General features: G+C 43.0%; 1 protein-coding gene across 2 annotated transcripts; it reads left to right on the plus strand.

The window, feature by feature from the left end:
* The first annotated feature begins 385 nt into the window (after positions 1-385).
* On the plus strand, positions 386-15,669 carry C10H1orf216 (chromosome 10 C1orf216 homolog). Of its 2 annotated transcripts, XR_009156548.1 has the most exons (3): positions 386-738; positions 3,257-4,810; positions 8,651-15,669. XR_009156548.1 is itself a non-coding variant. In XM_058195115.1 (2 exons), exon 2 carries the CDS (start codon positions 3,273-3,275, stop codon positions 4,158-4,160), a length of 888 nt encoding a protein of 295 aa, XP_058051098.1. In that variant the 5' UTR covers positions 386-738; positions 3,257-3,272; the 3' UTR covers positions 4,161-8,626. The 2 variants fall into 2 exon arrangements, 1 of the variants encoding a protein (XP_058051098.1); XM_058195115.1 differs by lacking the exon at positions 8,651-15,669 and having other exon boundaries at positions 3,257-8,626.
* Positions 15,670-18,765: the final 3,096 nt, after the last annotated feature.

The raw sequence follows: 18,765 nt of genomic DNA on the forward strand, positions 1-18,765 counted from the left end.
AGTTTTCAGGACACACTCAACCCTACATGAATCTTTGGGGCTTGGCTGAAGGGTGGGGGGAGGGGTTTAGGTGGGTTTGATCAAAACCTTAATGCAGGGGTCTCCAAGCTTGGCAACTTTAAGACTTGTGGACTTCAACTCCCAGACTTCAACTCTGGGAGTTGAAGTCCACAAGTCTTAAAGTTGCCAAGCTTGGAGACCCCTGCCTTAATGGACACCACCAAGCTTGACAAAGCAGGGGACCGCGGCTGTCCCGCAGCTCCATCAGTGTCCAGAAAGGGTCAGGACGACTATCCAGGCCAAGTCCTCCTCCAGATGTTGCTCATCATGACTCCCCCCCCCCCGCAGCCCAGCCCTCCCGCCGCAAACGTCACTACCCCAGTCCTCCTCGCGTCTTGTCCACTCAGCCTCACGTCTGGGTCATGTGAACGTGCCAGCCGCTGGGAATCATTTCAGCAGGACTCGGGATGCGTGTGTGTGTGAAGGAGGGAGGAGCCGTTCGTACGCATCGGTTTCCCGGGGTCACCTGTTCTCTCTCTCCTCGCCTTCCCTCGCTGCAATCGCCGCCACCGTCTTGGGCACCTCCAGGAAGCGGGCGGTGGTTCTTTGCAACATTCCCAATCGGGGCCATTTGCGCCCCCTCCGCAGAAGCGACGGTCGGCTGGCAAAATCCTGCCAGTCCTCCACCCCCGCCCGCCCGGGCGCCCCTCCCCGCTAGATTCCTACGAGGCTCCAGCGGTGAGTGCCAAGCCCGCCGCCTGGGCTTTTGGGGAGGGGACGGGGAGAGGAGAGGAAGGGGCGCAAGCGACAATTTGAACGGGGACGGATAATAATCTGTTTAGCGGGACTCCCGACCAAGAGCGGCTGCTGGTTTCTGCCTGCCTGCCTTCCTGCCTTCCTTGGCGCAGACTGCCTGCAGTTTGCCTGCACGACCATTGGCGCTGCACCTGACACCCCCCCCCCGCCCCACTCCCAAATCACATGCCCTAAAACGGCAAACGGGTCCAGCCTTCTGCCACCTCCCTGCCAGGGAAGGCTTAAGGACAGCGTCACGCTCAGGAAAGGAAAGAAATATTTTCGAGAGCTTGCTTGGAAAATGCGGGGGTGGGTGGAGTGAGGAGAGCCCACATATGTTAGCAATGCTGAGTCAAAATTCTGGACACCCCCCACCCCACCCCTTGTTCCATCTCGGTATCTTTTAGGATTGTAGGGAAATCGGCTTGGTTTTTTTCTTTCTTTCTTTCTTTCACCTGCTTTGGGTGTTTTTTGGGGGAGGGGGGGGAGAAAATCTTCCCTTTCTGCCAGGTTCTTATTATATTCCACCTGTCTGGCCCAGATCTGCCTTCATTTGACCTACAGGTGAACTACAGAACCTGCAGCCCCAAGGGTGGCAGAGCCCCTGTAAGCTGTGTGCTTGCCACACGGCGTTGTGGGCCTTTTGATGTTTGTGTACATGATATACAAAAGGGTTAAAGGCCTAACGGCGGCTTTTGCGTAACTTGTAAAGCCTGTTTGGGTAAATTTGGGCGAGGAGAGGGAGTTGGCTTGGCCTCTTTTTGCAAACAGTTTGTTTGGTTAGTTTATCACTCCTATCAACATTATTTTGGGAACAAGATTAAGCCCGTAGTGCCAAGGTAACCATTATGGGAGGGAAAGGGGGACAGACTGATTAAATATATGGAAAGCCATTGTGGGTGTTCCATCAAAGTTTGGTTGTTTTCTTGCACATGTTTCATTACCCAAACTAGGTAACATCTTAAGTGCTAGTGACTAGCACCGATAATGTTACCTAATTTGAGTAATGAAGCACCTGGAAGAAAACAACCAAGCTCAGAGGGCGACAAAGGACCCCTCATTTCAACCCTGAACTACAAATATTTTCGTTTATTGGGTTCTCAAAAGCTGAAGGTTTTCAAGGAGAGACTGGACAGCCATTTGTCCAGAATAATATAGGATCTCCAGCTTGAGCAGAGGATTGGACTAGAAGGCCTCAAGGTTTTCTTCAAACCTTATTGTCCTATGTCCTGTGGTCATTTTGATGACTGTGTTATATTCATTTATTTTAGTAAAACTTAAATTAGATCAGCTAAATCAGAGCTCTTCAAACTGGAAGCTTTAAGACTTATGGACTTCAACTCCCAGAATTCTTCAGACAGCTGGCTGGAGAATTCTGGGAGTTTAAGTCCACAAGTCTTAAAGCTTCCAAGTTTGAAGACTTCTGAGCTAAAGTAATCATCCAGGTCCTACTTAGAGTGACAGGGTCCTTTCACACCAGCATGCATTCAGAGGACTATTGTGGCCTTAAACCAGAAAAACGTTATGCAACATAGTCACCCATGCTTAGAAAGATGGAAATATGATCAGTCTGTGAATTACTTGGTAGCAGTGGTGAAATCTCCCCTGGTTTGTCATTGGTTCACTGCATGCGCATGTGTGATGCTCACCAAGCACATGCTGTGCATGCACATGCGCACTATGCCCCAAATGTGCAAATGCATGCTGCACTTGTGCGTGCATACGCCGTATGCAGTAAACGCATGCTTCACATGGAAAAAGGAGGCTTGGGAAGGTAAGTAGAGCAGCGAGGGGGGGAAACAGCTGTGCTGTGTGATTTAGATTTGCTAGAAAGCAGGATTTCCTGCTTTCTAGTGATTTTAAATCGCGCAGCACAGCTGATCGTCAGAAATACCGGTTCGGAGGAACTGGTAGCTCTTTTACTACCGGTTCTCCTGAACCGGTGAAAACCAGTAGCATTTCACCACTACTTGGGGGCTATCCTGAAATTATCTTCTCCTCCCTGTCTCCCCAGCAAAAGAAACACTAGGGGGGTTGGTCTCACACAACTCAGTGGACCAAAATCTGGTTAACTTGTGGGTCAGTACTGTATGCTGTGTGAACTCAACGTGGCTGGTCAATTGCCACTTCAGTGTTGCATGAACCTGTGCCATTGAGTTAATGAAATAAATCAGGATTTAGATAACCAGAAACTCATTATAGGAGCAAAAGAAACTTTCCTTAAGTCCTGGAAAACTAAACTCTATTCAGAAGAAGCTTAGTCAGCTCTGATCACATGGTTACTGATCACAGGGTTTTTTTGATTTGATGATCCAGGGTTTTAAAGAGGTCTAAATGCTGAGATTGGCCTGGGATCCAAAACATGAATTTCAGGATGACACCCAAGAGTGTTGGAATTTTTCTGCATATTGGTCATGTCCTTACATCTATATTTCTTTCTCTGCTGGTTTCTTTTTCCCAGTTGGGTGGGGGCATCGATGTTTGCCATGTGCCAACCGGAATTCCCCCTCCATCCACAGCTCGGTGAAGTCCAGGGAAATTCACAGCAGGATGTGATCTACCGTAACAAAAAGGACTCCCATCCAGACAAGAACCTCAACTTCATGGATGAGAAGTCCTCTGATAGCAACGAAAACTGGAGCCAACCCATATCAAAGGTGCAGATACCAGAGGAATGGGAACAATGGAATGACAATGGGATAAAGAAGGCATCTGAGAATCTGACTGATCTAATACACCGACAGAAAGCAAAGAATCGCTCCAGAGGCATTTCTCAGAACCTAAAGTCTGATAACAAATTCCTGGGCTTAGAGGAGGAGGAGGACAGAGAAGAGGAGGACATCCGTAGACCACCTGAAGGTGCTGAGGTCAGGAGTCCAGAACAAGAGACCAACTACCAGGTGAAGGTAAAGGTAAGAGGGAAACTGGCCAGTTCCCCTCGAGAAGATAATGGTTATTCCAGAAGTCGTTGGATTGATGGCCCTGAAAGTGATGGCACCAAAGTTTGGAAGATACCTTCTGTTACCGATGAAGACTGGACATGTAATGCTAAGCAGCAAGCCTCCAATGTTGATTTTGACAGCTCTTCCTCCTCTAGTTCTGAGACCTTCTCCCCAGCACTGGCAGAAGCTTTCAGGGACATGCAGGAGATGAAGAAGTTCAAAGAGTTGGAGAAACAGAAATATCACAGCCACTTAGTGATGTATCGCCGCCTGGCTTTGCTACGTTGGATTCGCAGCCTCCAGCAGAAGGTTGCTGAGCAGCAAAATCAACTGCAGGAGAGCTTTGACACTATCCTGGACAACCGCAAACAACTTATTCGACATGTGCAGCAAGGCATGGTGCACACTAAAACCCCAACTTAGGGAGAATTGTAAAAAAACAGCCCCCCCCTCCATCTCTTCATTTCTTAGTTTGGCCTCCCAAATAAGGATCATCAGGATCATGGCTTGTTTGCAATTTGCCCCAGTGGATTTTTCTCACGTTTGATTGTTCCTCCTAGAACAGGGGTCTCCAACCTTGTCAGCTTTAGGACTTGTGGACTTCAAGTTCCAGAATTCCTCAGCAAGCTTTGCTGGCTGAGGAATTCTGGGAGTTGAAGTCCACAAGTCAAAGTTGACAAGGTTGGAGACCCCTGTCCTAGAACACATCAGAAAATTATCAGCAAGTTAATCATAGACACTCCAAGACATATTATTTATGTGGACACATACTTTTTCCCCAAGATATTTTCCAAGATGCATCACTTTTGGGGGTGAATGTATTATAAATACAACTTCCAGCGATATGAAATAAGAGATGCAGTTATGATGATGAGTAGACCCTATGGTCATGGAGAAAAACTGAAAAATCATGAGCATATAGGCTTATAAAATACCTGCCAACCATCTGAGATGGAAAGAAACTTGAAATGGGAACTTTGTGAGTCAGTTATCAAGTCTTGTGCTACTACCTGGATAGAATGATACAAACCATGATACAACTTGCATGGCATGACATCCTTATGATACACAAGGTAGTTCTGTGCCGCTATTTGATAACCATCCCAAACTGCCAAATTTCTGTTCCTAACCCTCCTGGCCATTTCCATACACTTTGCCTTATTTATCATCCTTGTTAGCTTCTTAGCTAGAATCCATCCTTCTTGCGAGGAACAAGGGTTTTGAGTTGGTTTTCCTTCCAAGCTTTCTATCCTAGCTCACTTCCTGCTTCCAGGGGCTTTTAACTTTTCCCACCCTTAAATTTCAAACCTATCAGTATGCAAAACAAGAATCTTGACACCAAAGATCTGGAAGGCTTTAAAATAGGCAGGATTCTTCTTCCCAGCCTTGTATTTGGTTAATCTACATCCGGTTCTTTCCTTGGCCCTCATCGACTTATCAAAATGGGATGGTGCTGAATTTGAAGCTGATTTTGTGAACCAATCAATATATGCCCTGAATGAACCCACAGCCCGAATTGTATCTCCTGATCTTCAGCTGATCTTTGATGTATGTTGAACCACTTTATAAGGTTGGATGTCAACATACAAATCTGTGCCGGAGTTGATTGAAGAAAGAGGATCTTGTTTCCTACGTTTTGGACAATGACCTCTTTAAATTACAATCAGAAGCATGCTTCACTTTACTTCCAAATAAACCAAACCTTTCCAGGAGTGTATTCACCTTGGAGACCAAATATGATTTTATTTATTTATTTATTTATTTATTTATTTATTTATTTATTTATTTATTTATTTGTTCAAACTTTTATACCGCCCTATCTCCCTAGGGACTCAGGGCGGTTTACAGCCATATAAAAATATAAATATATACAAAATAAAACAGTAAATTAAAAAACTTATTACACAAGGCCGAATATTAAAATAGGAATATAAACAATAAAACCCCATTAAAACCAGATTTAAAATTTAAACCTTTAAAAATTTAAAAAATTCTAGTCCAGTCCTGCGCAAATAAATAGATGTGTCTTAAGCTCGCGGCGGAAGGTTCGAAGGTCAGGAAGTTGACGAAGTCCTGGGGGAAGCTCGTTCCAGAGGGTGGGAGCCCCCACAGAGAAGGCCCTTCCCCTGGGTGTCGCCAGTCGGCACTGCCTAGCCGACGGCACCCTGAGGAGTCCCTCCCTATGAGAGCGCACGGGTCGGTGAGAGGCAATCGGTGGCAGCAGACGGTCCCGTAAGTAGCCCGGCCCTATGCCATGGAGCGCTTTGAAGATCATTACTAAAACCTTGAAGCGCACCCGGAAAACCACAGGCAGCCAGTGCAGTCTGTGCAGGAGAGGTGTTACGTGGGAGCCACGAGGGGCTCCCTCTATCACCCGCGCAGCCGCATTCTGAACTACCTGGAGTCTCCGGGTGCTCCTCAAGGTTTTGCACATATTTTACACATAACTGCCTGCATGTTTCTTTAAATTTAAAATTTAAAAGAAAAACAAAAGCAGTAATGGAATACTGTAACTTTCAAACTAACACCGTTGTATGTTAACTTCCAGAAATCTTTGGAAGCCCATAAATTTTTGCATAACAGGAGTAGTAATACAGGTGCTTCTCAACTTACAGCAGCCGTAAATCATCATTGGCTGTAAAGCAGGTCACCCATGTGATTGACCTAATTTTATGACCTTTTTTGGTGGCCATTAAGCAAATGCTGTGGTGGTTAAGTGAACCCATTATTCGCCATGGGCCATTTTTGTCCCAAACCAGAAGTAAATGCCACTTTTCTGCAAAAACACAAATCGCAGTGATGGGATTGCACTGCAGGATGTGCAAGCAGCTATAAAATTTAAGCATCTACCAAGTGTCTGACATGCAGTCATGTGACTGCATTGGGGGGGGGCAGCTGTCAGAACTTTGGAACCAAGTTGTATCTTTGGGGGTGTTCGTCATAACTTCGAATGGTCACTAAGCAACAGGTTGTAAGTCAAGGACTATCTGTAAAGTCTGTGGAGATTCTCAGTCATCCACGTCACAGTTGTCCCAAAGGTGCCTTTTCAGGAGGCAACTGGGCTTTCTTCTTTTTTCTTTGAAGATGTTTCACTTCTCATCCAAGAAGCTTCTTCCACTCTTGACTGGATGGTGGGGAATGGAAGGAACCATTTGCACTACTCAGGTGACCCTGAGGACACAGATAAACCTCCAAGTGGCCCCAATGACCCTCTAAAACAGGGGTCCTCAAACTTTTTAAACGGGACCAATCACAGTCCCTTAAGACTGTTGGGGGCCCGGACTGGCTGGGGTGGGTGTGGCTCAGTGGTCATGTGACTCGGTGGGTGTGGCTAGGTGGTCATGTGACTGAGTGGGCATGGCCAATTTAGCAGTCCATTAAACAATTCACACAAACTTTAATTCGTTATGCTCCTGGGGGTGGAAAGCAAATTAGAGAAGGGATATGACTGCCTTGGGGGTGTCCGTGAGGGATTTCTGTTTGTGTGTGTATGTGTGTCTCCTTCCCTCCCTCTCTCTCTGGAGGCTGGGGAGGCCAAAAATGGGGCCGTTTTTGGCCTCCGTGCATCCTCAGTTCTCCAGAATCACTCTGCCTCCCAAAAACGGGCTTGTTTTTTGGCCTCCTGAGGCCTCCGCGCATTCCGTTTTTAGTTTGAGGACCCCTGCTCTAAAAGAATGCAACTGACCAGCTGTCTTCAAGGAATAAAAATCCTTCCATTCCCCACCATCCAGTCAGAGCTGAAGAAGTTTCTTGGATGAGAAGTGAAATGTCTTCAAAGGAAAAAACAAGGAAGTCCAGTTGCCTCCGGAAAAGGCACCTTTGGGATTCTTTGGATGTGAGCCTCAGCTGGCTTCATGGGAATGGCCTTGGGAAGAATATGGAATTGCCTTCTTGAAAGATGTTTTTTCAGCTTCCCACTTTGAGATTCTACCCAGGAAACCCATCCAACCTTTAGCATTTTTTCCCCCTAAAGATCAGCAACGAAAAAGCTTCATTCTCAAACTCTTTCCTCCTTAATCTTTTCGTTCTCTTGGAAGGAAGAAGAGACATACATCTCATCCTTGTGCCTCTCAATCGTACTTCCCAGTATTAACACCCCACTGCCCTTTTTTAAAAAAACAAGTGTGTTATATTTCCTTGAATTTTATTTTTATAAGAATAATTCCTGTCTTCCACACCCAGAAAGGCTATAGAAATTTAACTAAATGTCTGTCAGATTTATGTGAGTGCAAACAGCTGGTGTTGCAGAATATTGTTCCCTGTTTGCAAAGCATGGCATTTATATTGTATATATTTTTTGTCTTTGTAAAATATTTCACTTTTGATGAACAGAAGGAGGCTTTCTTCAAGCAACTTGGGTGAGCTCACACAATACACCAGTCCTGTGGGTAGCTTTGCAGTAACACAGCTGCAAACTACTCTTTTCTAGTCTACAGTGTTTGATGAACACAAAGTGTGAGTGACTTGCTATCAAAACTGGGTCCTCTCTTAAGATGAGTTAGAAAGTTTCTGAGAGTGTTTGACATTTTACAAAATTTGTAAATTAGGGAGTGTCATATGAAAATATTTGTTTGGCCAGTTACCCAAACCCAATTTGCTATTTCTTTAGTGTGATAGAATGTCAAATTTATGTCTAAGTTAGTATAAAACAACATCCCCTAGTTCAGGGGTCTTCAAACTTGGCATCTTTAAGACATGCTGGCTGGGGAATTCTGGGAGTTGAAGTCCAAAAGTCTTAAAGTTCTCAAGTTTGGAGATCTCTGCCCTAGTTCTTTGGTATAATCTGTTGACCTTAGTTGGTTCCGTTACCTTCAAGGTTGTTGGATATTTCACCCAGCATCTTTTTGGTGAAAGTGAAATTCATCATTTTAAATATTTTGCATAATTTTTATTTTAATCTTCCTTTCCTGCAGATGATTCCATCATTAATAGAAGTACAGATATACGGATATACATTTCCAGTAATGGATATCGCGTTGCAGAAGTCCTCAAACTGATTTTTTAAAAAAACATTTATGATTCATCTGTGAGATGAAGAGACTTGTCTGTTGCTTTTCTATATTTTTTTTAACAGAAGAAATGTATTGCAAAGTATAATATAGGATAATGATGTAAACTGACTTTACTGATTGTAGCATTTGGATAATTATTGCTATCATTCGTACAAATCAGGAGTGATATGCATGTTCTTTGAAAGAAGATAAAAATGTCTGTATTTGCAGACATCTTGATTAGTAAGTCCCTACCAAAGGCATTTTGTGGATAAAAGGAATAAGATTATAGAGTGAGAATGCAGGTGACAATACGTTGGATGTGAAATTTCCATAGATTTTGTTTGTATTTTGTCTAAACAGATGCTATTCAGGTAGTCCTTCACTTTTGACTATTTGAGCTCGCAATTTCAGTCATAAAGTGGGTCACCCTACGAGCATGCCCAATTTTACAATCTTTTGGTACTGAACACTAAGCAAACACTCTGGTTGTACAGCAAACACCATGGTTGTTAAGTGAACACTGCAGTAATTAAGCAAACCCATTGTTTATTATGAGATGGTTTTTGCAGGAATTGGAAATAAACACTGGCTTTCAGCAAATATGGTATAGGTGCTGCAAATGTTCACAAATGCAGGGTGGTTGCCAAGTGCCCCAAATGCAGTCATGTGACTGTGCGAGATGTGGGAATGGGACATCAGAATTTTGAATCCAGCTCATAAGTCCCTTTTTCAGGGTTCATCATAACTTTGAAAATGATGGTCTTAAATAACTGATTATAAATTGAGGACTACCTATACCAGGGGTCTGCAAACTTGGCTCTTTTAAGACTTGTGGATTTCAACTCCCAGAGCTGGCTGAGGAACTCTGGGAGTTGAAGTCCAGAAGTCTTAAAAGAGCCAAGTTTGCAGACCCTGACCTAATACCATAAGGTTTCCTTATTAGGAGAGACGTTGTTGGGCATACTGGTTGCATTTTATAATAATTCTTTGCGTATGTGAAGATTGAGATTGCTACAGTTTAGATAGGGTTCACCAAGCCTATTCCGTAAAGCAGAGGTCTCCAAACCTGGTAACCTCAAGACTTGTAGACTTCAACTCCCAGAATTCCGCAGCCAGCAAGTCCACAAGTCTGCCAAGTTTGGAGACTTCTGCCATAAAGGACCAGGTCTTGCCTCTCTTCTACCACTGTGGCTGGCAGGTCTGCAGGCCAAAGAGCATGGTAACTATTGGAAGACTCTGACCTGTCAGGAAGGAGGATGCTGATAGACTGCCCCTCCCCAGGATGGCTTGGCCACTATCTTTGCCTCAGGAGTTTGGCTCAGACTCAGATCTGGCAATCTGCCAGCTGTCTGCCTCTCAATTCTTAATTTGTAGGCCAGATGGTAGGCTAGATTTGGCCTGAAGCAGTGGTGAAATCAAATTTTTTTTTTACTATCGGTTCTGTGGGCATAGCTTGGTGGGCGTAATGTGGTGGGCATGGCAGGGGAAGGGTATTGCAAAATCTCCATTCTCTCCCCCACTCCAGGGGAAGGATACTGCAAAATCCCCATTCCCTCCCCACTCCTGGGGGAAGGATACTGCAAAATCTCCATTCCCACCCCACTCCTGGGGAAGAATACTGCAAAATACATTCCCTCCTCACTCCAGGGGAAGGATATTGCAAAATCTCCATTCATTCCCCTGGGGCCAGCCAGAGGTGGTATTTGCTGGTTCTCCAAACTACTCAAAATTTCCGCTACCGGTTCTCTGAACTGCTTAAAATTTCCATTACTGGTTCTCCGAACTACTCAAAATTTCCGCTACCAGTTCTCTGAACTGCTCAAAATTTCCGCTATTGGCTCTCCTAACTATTCAAAATTTCTGCTACCGGTTCTCCAGAATCTTTCAGAACCTGCTGGATTTCATCTTTGGCCTGGAGACCATCGTTTGCTGACCCTGATTTAGAAGATGGCACTGGTAAAAATGAAGGAAAACTTGCATTAGTGTCAGTATGATTGCTCTAAACTGATTTTAAAATGTTTGTTTCTTACTGAAGAATCCTGGGAAATATCACTCTTGGGGAGTCAGCCTCTCTATCAGATTACTGCCGCTTTGCCCAGATACAATTCCCAGGATTTATTCCCGGAAGCCAGGATTTTTAAATGGTAAAAGGGTTATTAGATGTATAGATGTTTATTGCTTTTTATGTGCAATGATTATGCATATCCATGGCTTATTTTTTAAATTTAAAATAAAAGTCTCATACTGAACTTTGGTGAGTGATGCTGAAGCAGGAAAACACAGTGCTTTTAGCTGGAGAGTGAATCTTTCCCACATGCCATCCCAGACATGCATTAAGAATGGCAAAATTCTGTTATTTTAATTGTGCAATGAAAGTAAAGTTGTGTTGGCCTACATGGATTGGTTTCTTAGTTTGATCTAGCTTGAAGAGCTGACATATACTCAGCAATCAGCTGGAGCAATAGCTAGGTTCACCAGGCTCTGCTATCTGTCTTAAGACCTTAGCTGTTGATAGGCAGGTGGTAGAGCAGCATTTTTCAAACCTAACAACGGTTAAGACAGGTGGACTGAGTGGGGAATTCTGGGAGTTAAAGTCCACCTGTATTAACAGAGCAACATCCTGTGACTTCCTGCAGGGAGCTGTCCAAGGTCTTAAGGCTTCTGCAAGAGCTTAAGAGTTCGTATCATTCTCTCTGACTGACCTCAACCAGCCAGGATGCTTTGAGTTGGAGCATTCCTCAGGCTAATATTTGGGCAGTGTCATATACTAGTTAAGATATTGTATTAGGATTGTGGAGAGTCTAAAAGTGAGAATGGAAGCTTATTGAGTAGCTTTGGTTAATTATTATCTTTCCAATCTTGTTGGAAAAGAAAAAATAATCTGAGGAAGGAGGGCTACATAGTACCCCATGAGCTCTTGTTGAAAAGGTGGTGTATCAATCTAATAATAATAATAAGAAGAAATAGAAAATACCAAAGAACAGAAAATGCCAAGCAATGGTATTAACAAGTTGAATTAGTAAGCCGAACGTAAGGGACTATTAGGGACAAACTCAGAATTGTGACTCTATAAATGAATTTTCAGCCCCTGTTTATTAGTAATTTCACTGAGGCAAAATCTTTTGAAATGTTCTTATTTTTCCCCAGATTTCTGGGCACCTACTCTTAGGTGTCCTTTATAATATGAGAGACCAACAAATTCAATTTCATGGTTGTTTGGTTGTTTATCTCAATGATTTTCCTCAGCCAACTTCCCTCCTGTCCAACTTAGAAGTAAGGAGAAATTTTCTGACAGTGAGAGCAGTTAATCAATGGAACAGCTTGCCTCTTGGGGTTGTGGGTACTCCATCACTGGAGGTTTTCAAGAACACACTGGACAACCATTTGATTGGGACTTTTGCCTTGATCAGGGGGTTGGTCTAGAAGACCTTTGAGGTCCCTTCCAGTCCTATGAGTCTATGAGTCTATGTCTTCTATATGCCTGGGCAACCTTCCCCCAAATTCTACAAAGGGACGGGACAGTTGTGCAATAAGGACTTGATGTGAAAGCACCACTAATGTATGTAACACTGACTCTAGACTCAGTTAAATAAAACTTGGCAACACTTCAAATGTGTGAACTTCAATTCTCAGAATTCCCAAGCCAGCATTGAAACATCTTAAAGCTACCATGTTTAAAAATCACTGCTCTAATCCTTAAATTCACTGAATCCATCTGTCTCAAAAGCATTGTCTTATCTATCTGTTGAATGCATTGTCTTGGCAGATTGCATCTCACCAGGCTCAAGGTTGACTCAGCCTTCCATCCTTCCGAGGTGGGTAAAATGAGGACCCAGATTGTTGGGGGCAAGAGGCTGACTCTGTAAACCACTTAGAGAGGGCTGTAAAGCACTCTTAAGTGCTATTGCTTATCTATCAATGACTATAAGTAATAGAGGATATTTATAATTTAATAGAAACCACTACTAAAAAAAGAATATGTCCCTTAGGTTCCCCAAAGATAATTCTTGCCGCAGGCTTAATTTAAATGAAAGAAAGAAAGACAATATTGCCAGAAGATGGAACTATTTTTGAATTCAAAGTTTGAAAATAATATGAGGATATAAATATTTTTCACTCATGCTACTGTTTTTATTGTTTTATGGCTTTTACAGCTTTTAACATTTTATATAACCATGATCCAACCAGAGATAGCACTGACTGAAAATATAATATGCAGTGCAGCTACTGCCAAAGCTTTTAATATTTGGAAAGGATTTTTCGGATAATTCAGAAATAACCCATCTAAAATGGCAGCAAAAGGAAAAAGAGAGAAAAAGGGATTTATTCTCTGCTTTAAATAATGCTATAATGTATTTCCTGTAAATGCTCTTGCACAAATATTTATTTTTAAAACATTGCCAAATCACTGTTTTAGTTTCTAAAAGCAATGTTGATAAAAACAGTTGATGTAATGAGACCTGCCAGGAAGAAAACCTATGCTAATTGGAAATAGATTAACTTTTCCAAAATAACACAGTGCTAAAAATCTACCTGGCAGTTTCTCACATTTTCTTTCCCTGCCAAAAATGGCTTTTCATTTTTATCTTCTGCTTGGAACACCTGAACATTCCTTTAGATTAATGTCCCTTAGCAATGCTTTTGAGTTTAATTTATTGGTGGAGGTGGAAAAGGAAGTGCTATCAGAAAGACGCTTCCGTGCTGCCATTGGGACAGCATTTGTGGCCAAAGCATTTGGCAAATCCATTCTTAGAAATCTATGAGGTTGCCACCATCAATACTGGTAGTCCTTGACTTACAAACTTTCATTTAGTGACCATTTGAAGTTACAAGGCAGTGATGAAATCCAATTTTTTTTACTACCGGTTCTGTGGGCGTGGCAGGGGAAGGATACTGCAAAATCTCCATTCCCTACCCACTCCAAGGGAAGGATACTGCAAAATCCCCATTCCCTCCCCACTCCTGGGGGAAGGATACTGCAAAATCCCCATTCCCATCCCACTCCTGTGGGAAGGATATTGCAAAAGCTCCATTCCCTCCCTACTCCTGGGGGAAGGATATTGGAAAATCTCCATTCTCACCGCACTCTGGGGTTAGCCGGAGGTGGTATTTGCCTTTTCTCCGAACTACTCAACATTTCTGCTACCAAGTCTTCAGAACCTGTCAGAACCTGCTGGATTTCACCCCTGTTAGAAGGGCACTGAAAAAGTGAGTTATGACTGTTTTTCACACTTACGACCGTTGCAGCATCTCCACAATCACATTATCAAAATTTGGATGCTTAGTAACTGACTCATACTTCTGACTGTTGAGGTGTCCCGGCTTCATGTGGTCATCTTCTGCAACCTTCTGACAAAGTCAATGGAGAAGCCAGATTTACTTAACAACTGTAGTGGTTCTCTTAACAACTGTGGCAAGAAAGATCGTAAAATGGGGCAAAACTCACTTAAAAAATGTCTTGTTTATCAATGGAAATTTGGGGCTCAATTGTAAGTCAAGGATTAGCTGTATTGTGTACCCAATTCCAATCCTTAAGAGCATGTACTGTACTACTGTTGTGTCTTGCCCGCCCTCAGAGCAGCCGGGGCCTTCTTACCTGCTCCCCAACACTGAGGAATGTATGCCTTCCGGCCCAAGTCCTGGCTCCATGCCCCCACAAACTGCAGAAGAAGGAGCATCTCCCTGCCCCAGCCCTGACTCCATGCCCAGGCAAACGGAGCAGCTAGACCCCTCCCCCTCCTCCACAGCAGGTGAGCCTGAGGAGGGTTTACTCCCAAGAACAGCTGATTGGAGTGACCCTCGCATCAGAAGATTGGAGAGGCGGAGGCAACAGAGGGAAGGGAGGGGCAGGCCTTAATGAGTGCTGAGTCATGGAGCCACACCCCATGGCCTATATAAAGGAGCTACTTTCTGGCAGTCTCTGAGTCAGGCAAAAGTCAAACTTATCTTGCTGAAGTCACTTACTGGTCTCCTGCCTGCTCTGAGGACTTTGCTAGGACTTTGGGCAGAGCTGCAGAGGCAAGCCTGATTCGGATTTCCCGGACCCAGCCGTCAGCGGAGGAGTGGGACACGACAACGGCTTAGTTCAGGTCCAGCCAATCTTTCCCAGTTATTTACTCCATCTTCTTGACCTGGTCTCACTCCACTACTGATTCAGAATCTTTGTCAGTCTGACAAGAACTTCAGGTGTTGGAAAGAGACAGTCAGCCCTTACGAGATCTTCACCACCTGTGACATATGCCTGCTTTTTTTCCCCGCAATACAAGCCTGGACCTCCTTAAAATATTGATGGTGCCAATTATTGGGCTCCATCTCTCTGTTGTTTTAGAAACCTTCAAAGCTGCCCATCCAGTGATGGAATTCAATTTTTTTTTACTACCGGGTTTGTGGGTGTGGCTTGGTGGCCATGGTGTGGCTTGGTAGGCGTGGCTTGGTGGACGTGGCAGGGGAAGGATACTCCAAAATCCCCATTCCTTCCCCACTCCTGGGGGAAGGACATTGCAAAATCTCCATTCCCACCCCACTCTGGGGCCAGCCAGAGGTGGTATTTGCTGGTTCTCTGGACTACTCAAAATTTCCACTACCGGTTCTCCAGAACCTGTCAGAATCTGCTGAATAGCACCCCTGTGCCCATCCTTTCTATCTTGAAAAAGCCAGTGGGCAAAATCTACTTTTGTGGTTCTTTTCCTTGATTTGAATGGATCTGTGGGAAGCCAGAGGGCTGGAGAGAGCCCAAGAGGGAGGACTGGATGATAAAGATAAGACACTCATGCCCAGCCCTTGGTCACTTGATTTCTAAATATCTGTCTTGGCATGACATCATGGTTCACTCAACCCAGTTTTCTGGGTTCTCATGACACACTGAACCATAAACTAGCCACAGGAACTGAGTTTGTACACACCAGTAGCTAAAACGTAACAGTTGAGCATTCCTTTAGAATGTCTAATTGTCTTTATTTTTGACTTCAACTCAGAGTTCTCAGCCAGCTTTGCTGGCTGAGGGAGTCTGGGAGTTGAAGTCCAAAAGTCTTAAAGGGACCAAGTTTGGACACCCCTGCTTTAGAATGTCCCTTAATGATGCTCTTTATTTCGGATTATTGGTGGGCATGGAAAAAAAGGTGCTATGACTGAGGTTGTTTATTTGGATTCTCCATCCTAGTGTCCAATTATTATGATAGAATCTCCAATTAGATTGGAGGGCGGTGATAAGACGGGGCCTTAGCTTAGAATCCTTGCACTGCAGAAAGTGGCACAGGGCTGACTTCCCCAGCCCAGAATCTTTGGAGTCTTATCTGACCGTTCCCAAGGGAATGCAATCAGATTGGTGAGATCCTTGTAATATAGGTGACCAACAATAAAGCATCTGCTTAAGACTAATCACAAGTGGCTCTGGTTGCTTGCACCTGGCAATTATGAACGTTTTTAAAAACAACAACTAAGTATTCCCCTTGTGAGTGAATCAATCTGAGCAGCGGGGGGGGGAAAGCTATTACAAAAGGTGAATGGTGGACAGCCTCTGAAGAGAGTTACAGCAATAGATTAAATTCTTCAATGTCTCTGATTCTCTGCTCCCTGGAGCTGTTTGTTGGTTAGCAGGTACAGAAGAGCTGGAGAACAGAAGAGAGCTATAAATACCTGTGATTTGAAACTGAGTCTGCCAGAGGGTGTTGCAATGATTAAATTGGCTATTTAACCTTCTTTGGGACTTTCTCACCTAGTTTCCCACCCACCCCCAACACCTTTTCAGCCAGGGACATTCAAGGATGTTCAAGCCAGCAACACAATCTATATTTGAGCAATTAGGAAATAAACCTGGAAGGTAGAATTTCATTTTAAAAAACAGACTGAATGAGACAGTTCCCACCGTTCTCATTTCTTTTTGGAAAACCGGGGACGAATTAGATCTGAAATTGTGTGCATGAAAGAGAAAGAAGATGGATGGGTGGTTATAATACAGTGTTTTCATTACAGATATGTATCTTGTTGAAAAAGTATCTTTTCTTCCAATTTGGCATCCTCTCAGCCAAAACACTCAAGGAAAGCGGAATGTCAAAGTAGACATTTTATAAGGAGCACTAAATTACAGGAAGCCTAAATTGATTTACCTCTAAGGTTACATGTATGCGAAGTGAATGTTGACCCCAATGTTGTGGGTGTTTGTGGGGGTGGTGGTGTCATTTTTCCTTCCTGGTTTTCGATACTATTTGCATTTTGTTCGCTGTTTTTAATGTTGTTGGCCACCCAGTGGGCAGCTATGTAAACGGAATCCATTAAATAAGCAAACTGTGCCAGTAGTGGATTCTCCATCCTTCCAGATGTGCTGGACTAGATTGGCTATGCTGTCTGGGAATGATGGGACGTGCAGTCTCACACATTCAGAGCATCAGTAAACAGGGTGGATTTGATTTAAATCAAGTCGATTTAAATCACGATTTAAATCTACAGTACTATTAATTGTTCCCCATCTTTCCCATCACCCATCTCCTCCCACTTATGACTGTATGACTGTAACCTTGTTGCTGGTATCCTTACCATTTATACTGACAGTTTTCTAATATGATTTGATTGCTTATTTGTTTCCTATGACTATCCATAAGTGTTGTGCCTTAGAATTCTTGATGAAGGTATTTTGTCTTTTATGTACACTGAGAGCGTATGCACCAAGACAAATTCCTTGTGTGTCCAATCACACTTGGCCATTAAAGAATTCTATTCTCTTCTATTCTATGATTTAAATCCCTAGTAAAAAGGCTTGATTAAAATCAAGTCGATTTAAATCATAATTTTTAAAGAGCAACTGCTATGTCTGTCCTGCAGTGGCTCTTCCTCTGACCTGCTGTTGACTCACCGACAGTCCCAGTCACTTTAATGGGACGGCTGGTGATGCTGCAGGGACACAACAAGTTGCGGGATGTCGGAGGCAGCAGGTGAATTGATGCCCACTAATAGGCGCTGCTGCCATGATGGATCTGAAATGACAGGTGCTCTTCAATATTATATTTATAAGCTGCTTAGAAGATTTCACTTTCATTTCTACTGCTTGCCCTTCCTCCTCGCACTTAGAGCCTGGTGGTACAGATGCATTTCTCATCAAACAATCATACAGTTTGTAGTATACATAGATTTGCAAAACAATGGGATAAACTTTGTTTTATGATTTATCTCATGGTTACTGTGAAATTGTGTGAATGCATCAATGCAGTGCACGTTATCTCAGCTTGCAGAGCTTGGATTCATTGAATGAGTTTACCAAAAATGTAAATATTGCAGAATATACAGCCTCATGCTACATAAGTAAGCTCCATTTCATGAGGAATAAACTAAATTATTAATGTATCTTCAATAGAAAACTAGATAGATTTTTTTATTCCAAAAACATTTTATTAAAACAAATTTGATAAAAATTAAAAAAAAATCTGATTTAAGTAAAAAAAATACAATTTAAATTTTAAAAATCTGATTTTTAATTTTTTTTTTTTAAAAATCATCAATTTTTATCCACCCTTGTCAGTAAAAAAGCCACAAGTGATATCAAAACGATGGGACGTGCATCATGGCATCATTGTTCAAAGAACTCTGTGTTATTTGCTGTTTCATGTCATGCATCATAAAACATATGAAAGTACCCTCTATAACATGAATATTGTCTTTGCCCTACATGCATATGGCGATCTCCTAATGCCAGCCTTTTGAAGTAGACTGGACTAGGAAAGCAAAGTTATGAATGCTAAAGTGTAAGGTTGCATTTATAAGGTTGCATTAAAAGAATCTTGAAAGTCTGAATGCATTTTCTTTTTCTCTGCCTTTCTCTTAAAAAGAACTAAAGAAGATCATATTTGAGACGCCTTCTCACATTACATTTCTACCCTGGACTCAAAATTTGTTTTATCTGACATTTGACTTGATTGCAGTTCTTCCTTAAATTTATTCCTATGGCCTATTAGATCAACTTGGAAGCCATCAAATTAATGAAGAGATTCATCTCAGAAAACGGAGATATTTGGTGGTTGACTTCTGACTCTTTTAGGACAATA

Source organism: Ahaetulla prasina, chromosome 10, assembly GCF_028640845.1.
Source record: "Ahaetulla prasina isolate Xishuangbanna chromosome 10, ASM2864084v1, whole genome shotgun sequence".
NCBI lineage: Eukaryota > Metazoa > Chordata > Lepidosauria > Squamata > Colubridae > Ahaetulla > Ahaetulla prasina.

What these genes read in the sequence shown, in the direction of transcription:
- C10H1orf216 (XM_058195115.1), top strand. Translation starts at nt 3,273, where the DNA reads ATGTTTGCCATGTGCCAACCGGAATTCCCCCTCCATCCACAGCTCGGT.